We start from the raw sequence: 18,578 nt of genomic DNA, 5'->3' as shown, positions 1-18,578 counted from the left end.
AACGACGTCAAAGTTAGCGTAAGGAGGGCTATGCGTGAAGTGTTCAGTGAATTCGAAAGTAAAATTCTATGTACCGACTTGACAGAAAATCCTAGGAAGTTCTGGTCTTACGTTAAATCAGTAAGTGGGTCGAAACAGCATATCCAGACACTCCGGGATGATGATGGCATTGAAACAGAGGATGACACGCGTAAAGCTGAAATACTAAACACCTTTTTCCAAAGCTGTTTCACACAGGAAGACCGCACGGCAGTTCCTTCTCTAAATCCTCGCACAAACGAAAAAATGGCTGACATCGAAATAAGTGTCCAAGGAATAGAAAAGCAACTGGAATCACTCAACAGAGGAAAGTCCACTGGACCTGACGGGATACCAATTCGATTCTACACAGAGTACGCAAAAGAACTTGCCCCCCTTCTAACAGCCGTGTACCGCAAGTCTCTAGAGGAACGGAAGGTTCCAAATGATTGGAAAAGAGCACAGGTAGCCCCAGTCTTCAAGAAGGGTCGTCGAGCAGATGCGCAAAACTATAGACCAATATCTCTGACGTCGATCTGTTGTAGAATTTTAGAACCTGTTTTTTGCTCGCGTATCATGTCGTTTTTGGAAACCCAGAATCAACATGGACTCCGGAAACAGCGATCGTGTGAGACCCAACTCGCTTTATTTGTTCATGAGACCCAGAAAATATTAGATACAGGGTACCAGGTAGATGCTATTTTCCTTGACTTCCGGAAGGCGTTCGATACAGTTCCGCACTGTCGCCTGATAAACAAAGTAAGAGCCCACGGAATATCAGACCAGCTGTGTGGCTGGATTTAAGAGTTTTTAGCAAACAGAACACAGCATGTTGTTATCAATGGAGAGACGTCTACAGACGTTAAAGTAACCTCTGGCGTGCCACAGGGGAGTGTTATGGGACCATTACTTTTCACAATATATATAAATGACCTAGTAGATAGTGTCGGACGTTCCACGCAGCTGTAGTATACAGAGTATACAGAGAAGTTTCAGCATTAGAAAATTATAGCGAAATGCAGGAAGATCTGCAGCGGATAGGCACTTGGTGCAGGGAGTGGCAACTGACCCTCAACATAGACAAATGTAATGTATTGCGAATACATAGTAAGAAGGATCCTTTATTGTATGATTATATGATAGCGGAACAAACACTGATAGCAGTTACTTCTGTAAAATATCTGGGAGTATGCGTGCGGAACGATTTGAAGTGGAATGATCATATAAAATTAATTGTTGGTAAGGCGGGTACCAGGTTGAGATTAATTGGGAGAGTCCTTAGAAAACGTAGTCCATCAACAAAGGAGGTGGTTTACAAAACACTCGTTCGACCTATACTTGAGTATTGCTCATCAGTGTGGGAACCGTACCAGATCGGGTTGACAGAGGAGATAGAGAAGATCCAAAGAAGAGCGGCGCGTTTCGTCACAGGGTTATTTGGTGACCGTGATAGCGTTACGGAGATGTTTAGCAAACTCAAGTGGCAGAGTCTGCAAGAGAGGCGCTCTGCATCGCTGTGAAGCTTGCTCGCCAGGTTTCCAGAGGGTGCGTTTCTGGATGAGGTATCGAATATATTGCTTCCCCCTACTTATACCTCCCGAGGAGATCACGAATGTAAAATTAGAGGGATTCGAGCGCGCACGGAGGCTTTCAGACGGTCGTTCTTCCCGCGAACCATACGCGACTGGAACAGAAAAGGGAGGTAATGACAGTGGCACGTAAAGTGCCCTCCGCGACAAACCGTTGGGTGGCTTGCGGAGTATAAATGTAGATGTAGATGTAGATAGATGCCATCCCACCACTACCTGGGGCCTCTCCAGACATGTTTTTGCCGGTCATCAGGTCTCAGTTTAAAGCAGGACTCATCACTGAAGACAAATCTACTCCAGTCAATAAGACTCCAGGCAGAAGACGTGTCTGGAGGCGCCCCGGACAGTGGTAGGATACCAACGTGAGGGTCGCCCCCTATATGGCCTGACAACCAGGACTGACGGTCGGTGGTGGCATTTATTTTTGTAGCAGGAACCGTATGGTTGTTATCGGTAACAACCAACCGAGAATCGAACCCGGGGCCAAAGGGTCATACTGACCACTCAGCTACCGGGGGCGGACATCCTTAAAGTAACGTGATTCAATATTTCCGCGATCCAGCTGTCCACCATGTTCAGGAGAATGCTGCTGCTGCTAAGTCGCGGTGAACACTGATGCGAAGGCTGTCGTCCTATATATCCAGGTCTCCTTACCGTACGCGGTGACTGCACTGCCCGCGGTGACTGCACTGCCCTCGAAGACTGGGCTGGTGGCGCCCCCCTGGTAGAACACTGGCGGTAACGATGCGTAGCACTCAAAGGCTATTTTCATACACTCGGGCTGGCCTCATCGAAGAACGTTCTGTTTTCAGGGGGGATACTACAGGGTTCCACGTTCTGGTTAGAAGAAAACCATGATCTGTATTAATCAAACTGTCTGCCAAACTAATTTCAATTGCCTCTTTGTGAACATTGTTCCAAAAACCGGAAGTGTTAGCAACTATCACAGTATCTTCAAATTTCATCCTGCGCCCCTCGTTTAAGCAGTGTTCTGTTACCGCCGATTTTTCTCGTATGACGGCGAAGTTCCACGCAGCTGTCCTGAAGTGTGCGAATCGAACGGCCGATGTAAGCCTTCTCACAAGGACGTGGAAGTTTATATATGCCTGGCTTCTTCTGACAATGACACGGAAGTTTATACACTCCTGGAAATCGAAATAAGAACACCGTGAATTCATTGTCCCAGGAAGGGGAAACTTTATTGACACATTCCTGGGGTCAGATACATCACATGATCACACTGACAGAACCACAGGCACCTAGACACAGGCAACAGAGCATGCACAATGTCGGCACTAGTACAGTGTATATCCACCTTTCGCAGCAATGCAGGCTGCTATTCTCCCATGGAGACGATCGTAGAGATGCTGGATGTAGTCCTGTGGAACGGCTTGCCATGCCATTTCCACCTGGCGCCTCAGTTGGACCAGCGTTCGTGCTGGACGTGCAGACCGCGTGAGACGACGCTTCATCCAGTCCCAAACATGCTCAATGGGGGACAGATCCGGAGATCTTGCTGGCCAGGGTAGTTGACTTACACCTTCTAGAGCACGTTGGGTGGCACGGGATACATGCGGACGTGCATTGTCCTGTTGGAACAGCAAGTTCCCTTGCCGGTCTAGGAATGGTAGAACGATGGGTTCGATGACGGTTTGGATGTACCGTGCACGATCACCAGTGGTGTACGGCCAGTGTAGGAGATCGCTCCCCACACCATGATGCCGGGTGTTGGCCCTGTGTGCCTCGGTCGTATGCAGTCCTGATTGTGGCGCTCACCTGCACGGCGCCAAACACGCATACGACCATCATTGGCACCAAGGCAGAAGCGACTCTCATCGCTGAAGACGACACGTCTCCATTCGTCCCTCCATTCACGCCTGTCGCGACACCACTGGAGGCGGGTTGCACGATGTTGGGGCGTGAGCGGAAGACGGCCTAACGGTGTGCGGGACCGTAGCCCAGCTTCATGGAGACGGTTGCGAATGGTCCTCGCCGATACCCCAGGAGCAACAGTGTCCCTAATTTGCTGGGAAGTGGCGGTGCGGTCCCCTACGGCACTGCGTAGGATCCTACGGTCTTGGCGTGCATCCGTGCGTCGCTGCGGTCCGGTCCCAGGTCGACGGGTACGTGCACCTTCCGCCGACCACTGGCGACAACATCGATGTACCGTGGAGACCTCACGCCCCACGTGTTGAGCAATTCGGCGGTACGTCCACCCGGCCTCCCGCATGCCCACTATACGCCCTCGCTCAAAGTCCGTCAACTGCACATACGGTTCACGTCCACGCTGTCGCAGCATGCTACCAGTGTTAAAGACTGCGATGGAGCTCCGTATGCCACGGCAAACTGGCTGACACTGACGGCGGCGGTGCACAAATGCTGCGCAGCTAGCGCCATTCGACGGCCAACACCGCGGTTCCTGGTGTGTCCGCTGTGCCGTGCGTGTGATCATTGCTTGTACAGCCCTCTCGCAGTGTCCGGAGCAAGTATGGTGGGTCTGACACACCGGTGTCAATGTGTTCTTTTTTCCATTTCCTGGAGTGTATATGCCGGGCTTCCTAAGCCCCAAATCATCTTTTACAGAGTCGAGTAATGCCCTAGTCTTGGAAGGTGGGCCGAACACTCTCTTAATGTTAAAACTTATTAAAATCATTCCACTCTTAAATGATATGCTCCCAAGATAAGGAACAAAGGTCACAGACCTATACTCCTCTTCATACCCCTCCGGCAAAACTGCACCACCGAAAAAAATGGGTGGTAGCAGAACACTGCTCAAACAAGAGACGCAGCATGAAATTTGATGAGAAAGTGATTGTTGCCAATACTCCCGGTTTTTAGAACGGTGTTTATAAAGAGGCAATTGATATTAGGTTGGCAGACAATAATAGAGAGTGTGGCTTTCCTCTTAGCAGGACGTCAACACTGCACTATCCCGCATTGAATGGCTGGTTCAAATGGCTCTGAGCACTATGGGACTCAACTTCTGAGGTCATCAGTCCCCTAGACTTAGAACTACTTAAACCTAACTAACCTAAGGACATCACACACATCCATGCCCGAGGCAGGATTAGAACCTGCGACTGTAGCAGCAGCGCGGTTCCGGACTGGAGCGCCTAGAACCGCTCGGCCACCGCGGCCGGCCTATATCCCCCATTGAAACAGAACGTTCTCAGGTGCTGCTAACCGGAGTGTTAGTAAACAGTCTCTGGGTGCGATACATCGTTGCCACCAGTGAACTACGAAGGGTGGCGTCACCAGTTCAGTCTTCGAGGACAGCAACTGTGATGAGAGGCGCATGCGCCGTGTACGATACGCGGGCCTATGTAGGAAGATGACTTGCAGTCATGGCTCCAGGTTTCAGCGGTACACAGCGGCAGCTGCGTTCTCCTGAAGATAACGGACAGCTGGCTCTCCGAAATATTGTATTACGTTGATTTCAGTAGCCGGCACCAAATCCTAAGAGGCTTTCAACCCAATGAACAACTCCCCAAAGCGTGCTGCTGATGCTGCACCTTTCCGGACAGCAGCAGCGCCGGCCGGGGTGGCCAAGCGGTTAAAGGCGCTACAGTCTGGAACCGCGGGACCGCTACGGTCGCAGGTTCGAATCCTGCCTCGGGCATGGATGTGTGTGATGCCCTTAGGTTAGTTACGTTTAAGTAGTTCTAAGTTCTAGGGGACTGATGACCTCAGAAGTTAAGTCCCATAGTGCTCAGAGCCATTTGAACCATTTGACAGCAGCAGCTGCAGCGACTGGAATGAATCGCACGCAGCTATTGACATTCGCTGCATTACAAACGATGCCCGTATTGAGAACCTGCAATATGGGTAAAAAACTTGGAGAGATGAAACTTCCTGGCAGATTAAAACTATGTGCCCGACCGAGACTCGAACTCGGGACCTTTCCCTTTCCCGGGCAAGTGCTCTACCATGTGAGCTACCGAAGCACGACTCACGCCCGGTCTCACAGCTTTACTTTTGCCAGTATTTCGTCTCCTACCTTCCAAACTTTACAGAAGCTCTCCTGCGAACCTTGCAGAACTAGCACTCCTGAAAGAAAGGTCGGGCACACAGTTTTAATCTGCCAGGAAGTTTCATATCAGCGCACACTCCGCTGCAGAGTGAAAATCTCATTCTGGAAACATTCCACAGGCTGTGGCTAAGCCAAGTCTCCGCAATATCCTTTCTTTCAGGAGTGCTAGTTCTGCAAGGTTCGCAGGAGAGCTTCTGTAAAGTTTGGAAGGTAGGAGACGAGATACTGGCAGAAGTAAAGCTGTGAGACCGGGAGTGAGTCGTGCTTCGGTAGCTCAGATGGTAGAGCACTTGCCCGCGAAAGGCAAAGGTCCCGAGTTCGAGTCTCGGTCGGGCACACAGTTTTAATCTACCAGGAAGTTTCATATCAGCGCACACTCCGCTGCAGAGTGAAAATCTCATTCTGGAAACTTGGAGAGATGTTTTATCCACTGTTACTTGTGATTTTCTGTATGTCTTGTAGTTTTTCTTCTGCGGTCTTCTGAAACCGCAGAGGTACTTATGAACAACCGTGTGTATGCACACTCTTAAAACATCAACTGCCCCGTCGCTTGCGTCCTACACTTGTGAACGTATGGAGCAGATTCCTCCATGCCAGCAGCTCCAAACAGCTCGATGAAACTGCTTTAATGTCCATGCCTTTCATCTAACCAAAGTTAGCAGTAAAATGCAAGCACGTCATTGGTCGCTGCCAGCTTCCAAGAACAGCGGTCCTCTACAAAATGCTTCTTACTGACTGGACTTTTCAAAACTTTCTTCCCTCCAAGTGCTGGATATCACCTGCCGTCCTGGTAAAGTCACCAGCCCTTCAGCTAGCACAGTAGCCCGTCAGGTCAATCCATTTACAAGCATTATGGAAAGACGGACCTATGATATCCAGATTGGACCAAATCGCTCCCTCTTCCTGCAGATAATGCAAACCGGCTCTGCTGGAGGACAAGCCCAAGGGGAGGCCAGGAGTAATACACTAATCAGTCAGAATATTGTGACCCCCTACCTAATAGCCGGCAGGTCCACCTTTGGCACGGATAACAGCGGCGACGCGTCGTGGCATGGAAGCAATGAGGCGTTCGTAGGTCACTGAACACGCAAGTCATGTAACTCCTGTAAATTCCGGGAGTGGGGGTGATGAGCTCTGGTGCCACTTTCAATCACATCCCGGATGTGTTCGATCAGATTCATATCTGGCGAGTTGGGGGCCGAAGACATCAACTGCAACTCGTCACTATGTTCCTTGAACCAATCCATCACATTCCTGGTCTTGTAACATAATGCATTATCTCGTATAAAAATGCCACATGATCGTCATGAAGGGATGCTCTGCTATCAGTGTACTATACTCCTTGGCCCTCATGGCGCCTTGAACGAGCTCCACTGGACCCATGTACGCCCACGTGAAAGTTGCCCAGAGCATGATGGAGCCATCACCAGTTGCTAAAGTATACGTTCCAAGGAGCTTCTCCCTGGAAGACGACGAACTCGCGCCCTACCATCGGGACGATGAAGAAGGTATTGGGAGTCATCAGACCATGCAACACCCTGGAACTTCGTCAACGCCCAGTGGCGAAGGTCACTTGCCCACTTCAGTCTTAGTACCCGGTGTCGTGGTGTTAACATTGGCACATGCATGGGTCGTCGGTTGCGGAGGCCGTGGTTAGGAGTGTTCGTTGCACTGTGTGTTCAGGCATACTTGTAGTCTATCCAGCATTAAGTCTGAAGTTAGTTCCGCCACAGTTTGCCGTCTGTCCTGCTTTACCAGTCTACCCAGCTTGGACCATCTGACATCTGTTAAGATAGGTGGCCGCCCAACACCATCACCTCTCAACTAGAGATGGGCAAAGTCGTTCATCCTTGGGAACTAGTTCACTGGTGATCGTTCTTTTTTTGGGAACCGTTCACTTTTACTCGTTCACCGTTCATTGTGCTTGGTATACGGTTCTTATGAAAAATAAAAGTTAGCAGTGTAGGTGACTGAAGATGGAAGGCGCCAAGAGGGGTACTTGCCTCCCCCCTGGAGTACAGAGTTTTTATTCATAACACTTGTAATTTTCGTGATTCTGTAAAACATCTCGTTTAGCCAACTGCAGCGTTATGTGTCTGATCGCAGTGAAATAATATAAGGTGGCGCACACAAAACCGGCCCCGGGTACAGACTGCTCACCATTTATGCACGATTTGTTGGCCGCTACGAGCAATATAGATAAAGATGTAATAATTAGGCAGTGAACAAATAACAAATAAGCTAATGCAAACAACTTCGAAACAATATATGACGATTGGTAAGCGACAATGAGCAGTCTAGTTCCCGGGGCCGATTTTTCGTGCGCCTCCCTGTACCACTGAAATAATATTGTAGGACTTATCATATTCTCTTTACAAAATGTGACACCATACACTCGATTACGAAGCACGGGCTTTATTTGGTTGTAAGTCAGTCTGCCTTCCATAACAATGAACAAGCTCTTTTACTTTGGATAAAAATAACGGAAAATGGCCACTCGTGTGTGCCGTGCCGAAGTCCTTTGCATGTGTAATAACAAAAAATCTTGCCTTTTTACAAGTATTTCCTCTGCTGTTTATCGAAATAGTGAAGTATATATTACATACCACGTAATTTTTTTGTAATTGACGTAATTACAAAATACATTTTAATTATCGGTCGTGGACGGTGAAGAGAATACGAAAAGAACCAGAAGTTCAAAGTTGAAAAAAGGTTTGAAACTGATCTAGAATGGACGCGCGCAGCCAACGAAACGAGTAAGTCGATAAGGAATTAACCACAAGCAGTCAGCAGTGTTACTGCGACGAGTGGCCACGCGAAGAAGGACGAGTCTGCCCGAGCGAGACTGAGACAGATGGGTACGGGACCGAGGCTGGAACGAGACTGGCCGACGAGCCGTTGTGGGAACGAGACCGACCGTTTCCCGTTCCTAGAAACTACAAGTAGAAAGCCGCGACTGAAGTGAACTATGAAAGACCGTTCCTTAGAATTCGTTCCTTTGGACCCGTTAGTTCGCGAACGACCCATGTCCAGTCTGAACGTGTTTTCACCTTGGTTTCGCCACGGTTGAAGATACTCACCACAGCACTCCTCGAACACCCGGCAATTCGTGCAGTTTCGGAAATGCTCGTGCCGAGCCTCCGGGCCACCACAATCTGCCCTCTGTCAAACTTAGATAGATAGCACGCCTTAGCCATTCTACACAAGGAGAGCACGCTTACTGATACTACACGCTCCGTGTGTCTGACTCGCAACCATTCTTCGGTAGGTTACGCTCCTATCCCCTGGACGGGTTTATTTCGATAGTAGGTCGGTGGTGATAATGTTCCAGATGATCAGTGTACATTACATCTTGCACGTACATTGTAGAGAGGAGGTTCATACAGGGTGTTTCAAAAATGACCGGTATATTTGAAATGGCAATACAAACTAAACGAGCAGCGACAGAAATACACCGTTTGTTGCAATATGCTTGGGACAACAGTACATTTTCAGGCAGACAAACTTTCGAAATTACAGTAGTTACAATTGTCAACAACAGATGGCGTTACGGTCTGGGAAACTCTATAGTACGATATTTTCCACATATCCACCATGCGTAGCAGTAATATGGCGTAGTCTCTGAATGAAATTACCCGAAACCTTTGACAACGTGTCTGGCGGAATGGCTTCACATGCAGATGAGATGTACTGCTTCAGCTGTTCAATTGTTTCTGGATTTTGGCGGTACACCTGGTCTTTCAAGTGTCCCCACAGAAAGAAGTCACAGGGGGTTCATGTCTGGCGAATAGGGAGGCCAATCCACGCCGCCTCCTGTATGTTTCGGATAGCCCAAAGCAATCACACGATCATCGAAATATTCATTCAGGAAATTAAAGACGTCGGCCGTGCGATGTGGCCGGGCACCATCTTGCATAAACCACGAGGTGTTCGCAGTGTCGTCTAAGGCAGTTTGTACCGCCACAAATTCACGAAGAATGTCCAGATAGCGTGATGCAGTAATCGTTTCGGATCTGAAAAATGGGCCAATGATTCCTTTGGAAGAAATGGCGGCCCAGACCAGTACTTTTTGAGGATGCAGGGACGAGGGGACTGCAACATGGGGCTTTTCGGTTCCCCATATGCGCCAGTTCTGTTTATTGACGAAGCCGTCCAGGTAAAAATAAGCTTCGTCAGTAAACCAAATGCTGCCCACATGCATATCGCCATCATTAATCCTGTGCACTATATCGTTAGCGAATGTCTCTCGTGCAGCAATGGTAGCGGCGCTGAGGGGTTGCTGCGTTTGAATTTAGTATGGATAGAGGTGTAAACTCTGGCGCATGAGACGATACGTGGACCTTGGCGTCATTTGGACCGCAGCTGCAACACGGCGAACGGAAACCCGAGGCCGCCGTTGGATCACCTGCTGCACTAGCTGCGCGTTGCCCTCTGTGGTTGCCGTATGCGGTCGCCCTACCTTTCCAGCACGTTCATCCGTCACGTTCCCAGTCCGTTGAAATTTTTCAAACAGATCCTTTATTGTATCGCTTTTCGGTCCTTTGGTTACATTAAACCTCCGTTGAAAACTTCGTCTTGTTGCAACAACACTGTGTTCTAGGCGGTGGAATTCCAACACCAGAAAAATCCTCTGTTCTAAGGAATAAACCATGTTGTCCACAGCACACTTGCACGTTGTGAACAGCACACGCTTACAGCAGAAAGACGATGTACAGAATGGCGCACCCACAGACTGCATTGTTTTCTATATCTTTCACATCACTTGCAGCGCCATCTGTTGTGGAAAATTGTAACTACAGTAATTTCGAAAGTTTGTCCGCCTGAAAATGTACTGTTGTCCCAAGCATATTGCAACATACGGTGTATTTCTATCGCTGCTCGTTTAGTTTTTATTGCCGTTTCAAATATACCGGTCATTTTTGAAACACCCTGTAGATCTATACATTTTCTATGTAATGTCTATCTGCTCTCTTGTGCAGGAGAACAATTACAACACTGTTCCAGTTTTAGGAAATTGTCTCGGCGCGCGGAGTAGCCACTTGATCCAAGGAGCCTTGCCACGGTTCGTGCGGCTCCCCCGTCGGAGGTTCGAGTCCTCCCTCGGGCATGGGTGTGTGCGTTCTCCTTAGCGTAAGTTCGTTTAAGATGGATTAAGTAGACCGGTAATCTCAGCAGTTTTGTCCCATAGAAACTTACCACAAATTTCCAAAATATTGTCTTCAATCGAAAGATACGTTAACGTGGAAATAAACCAGATTGTTTCTGCAAAATTATAGTGCATGATTTTGTCTTATTGTTTCGAATTTTGTACTTTTCCAACACTATCCCAGAGCTTTACCTCTTGGGGAAGATTCCAAGGTTACCAGTTTTACCGATTAAGTTGAAGAAAAAGGGAAAAATAAGGGTCGTCGGCTGCGGAGGGCCATCGTCAGGAGTGTTCGGTGCACAGACACACTTGTGCTCTGCCCACCATTACAGTCTGAAGTTAGTTCCGCTACAGTTGGCCGCCTGTAGTGTTTTACCAGTCTGTCCCATTAGAGACAGAGCTTCAGCTCGGACTGTTTCAAGGATGGGGAAGAAAATCGACCGTGCCCTTTCAAAGGAACTGTCCCGGCAATTGCCCGGAGTGATTTAGGGAAATCACGGAAAATCTAAACCTGGGTGCCAGATTATTCACAGTGCGTGATTTCTGGCCCTCTTGTCAGATCTTGGAACCGGTCTCAGAGCAAACGCATTGCTACTGAGCTCGTGTAAGAGGACAAGAAATTAATGGAAGATTAGTGAGATTGTAACACAAGAGCTCCATAGCTGTACTGACATAAATTTTTCTTTTTACTAACACGAATTCTTTACAGACGAATGAAAAAACTAGTAGAAGCCGACCTCGGGGAAGATCAGTTTGGATTCCGTAGAAATACTGGAACACGTGAGGCAATACTGACCTTACGACTTATCTTAGATGAAAGATTAAGGAAAGGCAAACCTACGTTTCTAGCGTTTGTAGACTTAGAGAAAGCTTTTGACAATGTTGACTGGAATACTCTCTCTCAAATTCTAAAGGTGGCAGGGGTAAAATAAAGGGAGCGAAAGGCTATTTACAATTTGTACAGAAACCAGATGGCAGTTGTAAAGAGTCGAGGGGCATGAAAGGGAAGCAGTGGTTGTGAAGGGAGTGAGACAGGGTTGTAGCCTCTCCCCGATGTTATTCAATCTGTATATTGAGCAAGCAGTAAAGGAAACAAAAGAAAAATTCGGAGTAGGTATTAAAATCCATGGAGAAGAAATAAAAACTTTGAGGTTCGCCGATGACATTGTAATTCTGTCAGAGACAGCAAAGGACTTGGAAGAGCAGTTGAACGGAATGGATGGTGTCTTGAAGGGAGGATATAAGATGAACATCAACAAAAGCAAAACGAGGATAATGGAATGTAGTCGAATTAAGTCGGGTGATGTTGAGGGTATTAGATTAGGAAATGAGACACTTAAAGTAGTAAAGGAGTTTTGCTATTTGGGGAGCAAAATAACTGATGATGGTCGAAGTAGAGAGGATATAAAATGTAGACTGGCAATGGCAAGGAAAGCGTTTCTGAAGAAGAGAAATTTGTTAACATCGAATATAGATTTAAGTGTCAGGAAGTCATTTCTGAAAGTATTTGTATGGAGTGTAGCCATGTATGGAAGCGAAACATGGACGGTAAATAGTTTGGACAATAAGAGAATAGAAGCTTTCGAAATGTGGTGCTACAGAAGAATGCTGAAGATTAGATGGGTAGATCACGTAACTAATGAGGAAGTATTGAATAGGATTGGGGAGAAGAGAAGTTTGTGGCACAACTTGACCAGAAGAAGGGATCGGTTGGTGGGACATGTTCTGAGGCAGCAAGGGATCACCAATTTAGTATTGGAGGGCAGCGTGGAGGGTAAAAATCGTAGGGTGAGACCAAGAGATGAATACACTAAGCAGATTCAGAAGGATGTAGGTTGCAGTAGGTACTGGGAGATGAAGAAGCTTGCACAGGATAGAGTAGCGTGGAGAGCTGCATCAAACCAGTCTCAGGACTGAAGACCACAACAACAACAACAACAACAACAACATTGTAAATATTATTTGATTGTATTGATACCACAAGAGTGTTCGCTTTTTCCTTTGTAAATACTTTGATGTCATGGTTTATTCCTATACGATGTAGTGTCTCTGTTATTTAAATTCTTTGCCTCATTTGGAGTGGACAAAACTTACTGTATATAATTGTAATTTCTGTGTGAATAATTTTTTGTAGAAATGTCAATATGTGCAAATGTTCGCTGGCCGGTGTGGCCGAGCGGTTCTAGGCGCTTCAGTCCGGAACGGCGAGACCGTTACGGTCGCTGGTTCGAATCCTGCCTCGAGCATGGACGTGTGTAATGTCCTTAGGTTAGTTAGGTTTAAGTAGTTCTAAGTTCTAGGGGACTGACGACGTCAGCTGTTAAGTCCCATAGTGCTCAGAGCCATTTGAACCATTTTGCAAATGTCCCGTTTTATTTAATATGTTTGGTTGGTGTTACGTAACTGCTGATCCTCACTTGGGGCTCTTAGTTCTTTATATGTATAAAATGTGTTGTGGTTCCCCTCGGGAACGGAATCGTGCAGCGCGCGCAAAATGTGGTTGGCGTGAATGAAAAGGTGAACCAAGAGTTAGTCGGGGACGAGTTACCAAAGTGTCAACAGCTTATGTAAAGATCGTGTATTGTGTTGGTGCCGAGAGAGGCTTTTTGTGCCGTATTTCATTGTGCCAAAGCCTCGGATGGATGGATTTGTAAGCTAGGTCTGTTTTGAAAGTGGTATCTGTCATCGTCACCAACAAAATTGAAGGATCAGCTCATTGGATGTTTTAGTGTGCTCAAATATAAGGTAACTTATAGCTGAATCTATGTACTTACCTTGATTTATCCCCTGTGACATACCCACTTAGGGTCCTTCCCATTTTAAAGTCTTAACCGAGTGTCCTTACTGAAAAAATGTTAAAGTCCAGTGTTTTACTAATTAATGCCTCTTGAACATAGTAAAAAGAAAGTTAAAGTTAATGTGGCAAAAGAGTGTGCTAAAGTAGATAATGTTTGCTGAAAGTAATTTTGCAATTAAAACTGCTTCTTAAAAGTTTGTGGGCTTGCTAAAAAACTAAAGTGAAAAACAGAATTTAAAGTAATAAAGTAGTACAAACAGTTATTAAAATAGTTTGCTGTCAACTTCAAAATTAAAAGTTCTTAAAACCGAGGCTTATAAAGTTTAGCTTAGTAAATGATCAAAGTGCTGTCTGTTCTAAATTGCAAAAGGTGAGTCAATATCTTACGAATATGTCAACTTTGTGTCTCACTGCAGTAAAGGTTGGGAACTGTAACTATGGGAAATTATATACTCATGCTTGCTAAGTGCTTGTTCCTCTTGTATATTGAAAGTGCATATTAATAATGTAATAGGATCGACAGTTTGTCTATTATGCTCATGATAGTTAACAATTAACAGAAATACTACTATCTATGGAAACAGTAACTTCTTTTATTCAGAGGACAGTGAGAAATAGTTTGCTAGTGAAATTTTTTTTATTCCCATGTCAGTTAGAAAAGTAATTGGTAAAAGAAACACTAAACCTATGCCCAATTTATAATTCTGCAGTGAACTTTATTCACATCTCATGTCAGATAGGAAATTGTATGAAAAGTGATACTAAATCTATGTCCAATTTATGATTCTAAAGTGCACTTTAATAGTAATATTATTGAAACCATTCAGTTTGACAAAGCCTTGAAGGCAAAAGTGTATGTCATTGTCTGTCATACTTAAGCGAATAGCTTTGTTGTTCTATAATTGTTAGAATTTCTTTAACGTCAACCTCTGCTAGTGACAGAGTTCATTGCACTTTCGTGTGATAAACTATAGGCTATGTCTGTCCATTAAAGTTATTCATATCTATTTTCTTGAACAAGAATGTCAATCATACTCATGCCCAATTAGGCTGACGACCGTTTCCTTTTTTTTATTCTTTGAACAGTGTGGATAGGTAAAATACTGTTTGTTACTGTTAAAATATTTACGTAATTCTGACTTTCACTTCCGATGTCACCTCCGTTAGGTATATCACGGTCAACACGACAAAATTCTTTTCAGAGGGTAACACTGCACTGCTTCTTTATACTGTAATTGTTTCAATAAAAATAATTTCATTATACGAACTGCGTCCAGCTTTGAGGTTATAGTATAATAGTAGGAGCGGTAGTGTTACAGAACTATAGATGAACTACGGGTTCGACAAGATTGTAACAAATAACTGCCTTTGTTGAAAGGAACAATCCCAACATTTATGACTTACGAACATCACTTGAAACCTAGAATGGGATGACACGACGGCCGGCCGGAGTGGCCGTGCGATTCTAGGCGCTGCAGTCTGGAGCCGTACGACCGCTACGGTCGTAGGTTCGAATCCTGCCTCGGGCATGGATGTGTGTGATGTCCTTAGGTTAGTTAGGTTTAATTAGTTCTAAGTTCTAGGCGACTGATGACCTCAGAAGTTAAGTCGCATAGTGCTCAGAGCCATTTGAACCATTTTTTTGATGACACGACACAGGTTTGAAAACACCTCCTCCTGAACCGAGTCCAGAGCGTTACCTACTGCACCACCTCGCCCGGTCGCAACGAGACGAGGAAGCGCCACATGGCAGTACATGATTGGGTCTCTACTACTCACGATGAGCAGGAGGCAGCGGTTCTCGCGCCACACCCCGCAGCAGCCGAGGAAGGCTACGGCCAGGGTCACGGCTCCGGCGACCACCAGCACCCAGGCGGCGACCACGTACGTGGCGGAGCTGAGCAGCGAGATGTACGTCTGCTTGTCCACCAGCGTCCACACGCCCACGGCGAACACCGCCGCGCCGGCCAGCTGCAACACGACAGATTCGTTTCACTCAGACTCGTCCGGGACATGTGGAGCTGGATGGGGTTAGCAAATTTATCAACCAATTTTTCAAACTACACAATTTTCTGATTCTGTTACGGTTTAATTCGTGCAAGAACTATCTAACCCCCACTGACACACACTAAAACAACAAATACATAATACATCACATTTGTGGTACATCTAGTCACACACAATGTAACACGCCCGGGAGTACGAATGGGTGGGAGGGGGGGGGGGGTACCTTATACTGACTTCTCGTTTCGTGATAAGTCCACACCACGTACCTGGTAACCCCGCCGCGGTCGTGCTGTTCTGCTCCACAGCTGGCTGTTGGCTTGCCAGAAATTATCAATCAAAAAAATGCAAGCGGGTTTAGGGGAGCCACTAAACGTTTAAACACAGCACTGTCCTATGTCTGGTATGAACGTCTATATTCTGAGACGTTATGGAAACCACAGGTTGCATTGTTTACACTCTAAATCGTAAATGTTTATCCCAATGTACAATCTTGATGATTAACAGTCCAAAATATAATTCAGACGAGCGTACGCGTAACCGACACGACGCGGGTGATTGTTGATGATCCGGAAGCCGAATGATCGAACGAACAGGGTGTCTACGTGAACAAGAAAAAAAAATTTCCAGATTTTTCCCGGATTTCCCGGTTAAAAACACAATTTCTCCCGGATGAAATTACGTATAAAGCGGTTGAAAATACATCCGTGTTAAGTAACAGTATACTTTCCCTCGGAGCTGTAAAACCTATCAGTCCTTTGAACCGTAAAGGTCTTATACCGGCGGAGGACGTCCCAGCACTTTAAGAAACGAAATCCAGGAAAAACAATGCGTTTGGAAAGTTGTTTGATGCGAGACAATATGCACAGAGTTTATTTTCGTATTGCTATAAACAATGCGTTTGGAAAGTTGTTTGATGCGAGACAATATGCACAGAGTTTATTTTCGTATTGCTAAAGTATATACAAAAATTCCACAAATTACAGCACGGTAGCTTCCGAAACTCTAAAATAGAGATTGCGTTGAGCGATGCACTTTTGTCAGCCAGTCATAGCTTACGTCACATGATCTCGCTAGCGAATGACGGCAGTTATTCAGAGCACGAGGCCTACGAGAAGAAAGACAAGCCGCGGCGCGTACACGAAGGTAGGCCGAGGTCGCTCAACTCAGCAAGGTGCGTTTCTACACCGGTTAACTCGTAAATAGATGTGTATGTACGAACGAGAATTGCATCGTCTATTGGCATCCACTGTTATTAGTCCTACAATGATAGGAAGTCCGTAGGCCTACTAACAGGCTCTAATTTGGCAATTAAAATCGTGCCAAAATGATTATCAGTTGCTTAGAAAAGTCTAAGTGTTCTGGCATGAAGGGACTTGTGACATTGCTCAGTAACACATTATGCACATTTTTTTGAAGGTCAATTAAACTTTTTGCCATCGATTGCATAATTTTTATCTATGAAAGAACAACATTAAATATGAAAACTAACTTGAAGCTCGGTCTTTTTTTAGCCTGTGTTACACGTTAAGTCATATCAAATACAAATGTGCCGGTAAAATTTTAAATAGTGGCATAAATGACTTATCTTCTGGGCCTGACATTTTTCAAATGGCTGATCCTCAAACTGTTACGTTTTGAATGAGAGTTATAACGCCCTGTGATTTAAGAAATGCACTGCACATTCTCACACGTAACATAAATCATCTTGCGTGGAAATTTACTTTGAAAGTAACGCATCTCAAGCCACTATTCGTAATATTTTCTGGTGATCTGTTAGAAAGGTAAACAATTGTGACGTCACACACATCGAATGCATGTAAATTGTTACGGACGTACTGCATAATCTTCGACCTAAATCCTCTGACACTATTTACCCATTTTCTATGCAACTAAACTTTTATTTTGGTGTTATTCTCTGATATATGTTTCATTGCTGCAATATTATTCAGCAGTAGTGGACTAAAGTTCTTTGTCAGCGTATCAGATTTTACACGTCAAACCTACAAAACTTTAACTGAAATCTAAAACAACGAAAAATCCCGGAATTCTAAAAAATTCCCGGGTTTTTCCCGGATGAAAAAATTCCCGGGTTTTTCCCGGGATTCCCGGATATCACGGGCCGTATACACCCTGAACGAAAGTTCTTATGCTCGTCACACATACAGATATCTGGTTATAGTCCTCCTTGTCACTAGTAATGATATAACAATGTTCGTAGAGTTAATTTTTCAGTTCTCAGTTCTCACTTGTACGAGCGAGCGGCTGATTGTTGATAAATGCGGAAACGCGAGGATCGAACGCACGTTCTCACGCTCGCTACAAGACACTGGCACTTGACTGCACTCTTTTGTGGTAAATAGTATTACTGAGTCACATTTGTTCGTTCTTGGAGGCCGAACACGGCGCGGATGATCGATGCTAGGAACACGAAACGAGAGGATACACAAATACGTTATTAACGCCACTGCTCATTTTCAATTACTTCTTGACGCACTTTCCTCTGAATCATTTCCATATGTCATCACTTTACTATAATAGCACTTGCGGCAACACTTCAACCTAAATACTAACAATGCTTCTACATGCAGAGCTACACGCTACACAACATAACAGTTTCGTGTCCCGTGCTCGACTCAGTACAGACGCGGCTGCCCGCAAAGATACTCCACAACTAAGCCAGCGATATGACAATACGCTTACAACAATAATACGCTGAAGCGCCAAAGAAACTGGTATAGGCGTGCGTATTCAAATACAGAGGTATGTAAACAGGCAGAATACGGCGCTACGGTCGGCAATGCCTATGTAATTACTGTTAACCATGGCTGCTCCGCTGTCTGCACCAAAGAAGAGCAACATTCAGTGATCAGTTTTTTTGGTCGCAAGGCGTATTAGGGGCCGAAATTCATCGAAGACTTTCGGTACAGTATCGGAACAGTGTTTCGCCACAACGGAGTGTCTACGGATAGATTGAAAAATTTCGAAATGGTC

The 18,578-nt window shown here is 45.7% G+C and overlaps 1 protein-coding gene across 1 annotated transcript in view; it reads right to left on the bottom strand.

Annotated features, from left to right (window-relative positions):
* The window catches only part of LOC126176046 (CD151 antigen-like), a 116,696-nt gene that overhangs the window by 14,094 nt on the left and 84,024 nt on the right, over positions 1-18,578 (bottom strand). Inside the window, exon 3 of the mRNA XM_049923177.1 lies at positions 15,360-15,551. Within this exon, the coding sequence (XP_049779134.1) occupies positions 15,360-15,551 (192 nt within the window). The remainder of the gene's footprint in view (positions 1-15,359; positions 15,552-18,578) is intronic.

Source organism: Schistocerca cancellata, chromosome 3 (assembly GCF_023864275.1).
Source record: "Schistocerca cancellata isolate TAMUIC-IGC-003103 chromosome 3, iqSchCanc2.1, whole genome shotgun sequence".
Classification (NCBI taxonomy): Eukaryota; Metazoa; Arthropoda; class Insecta; order Orthoptera; family Acrididae; genus Schistocerca; species Schistocerca cancellata.
This window is presented reverse-complemented; position numbering and strand designations above follow the sequence as displayed.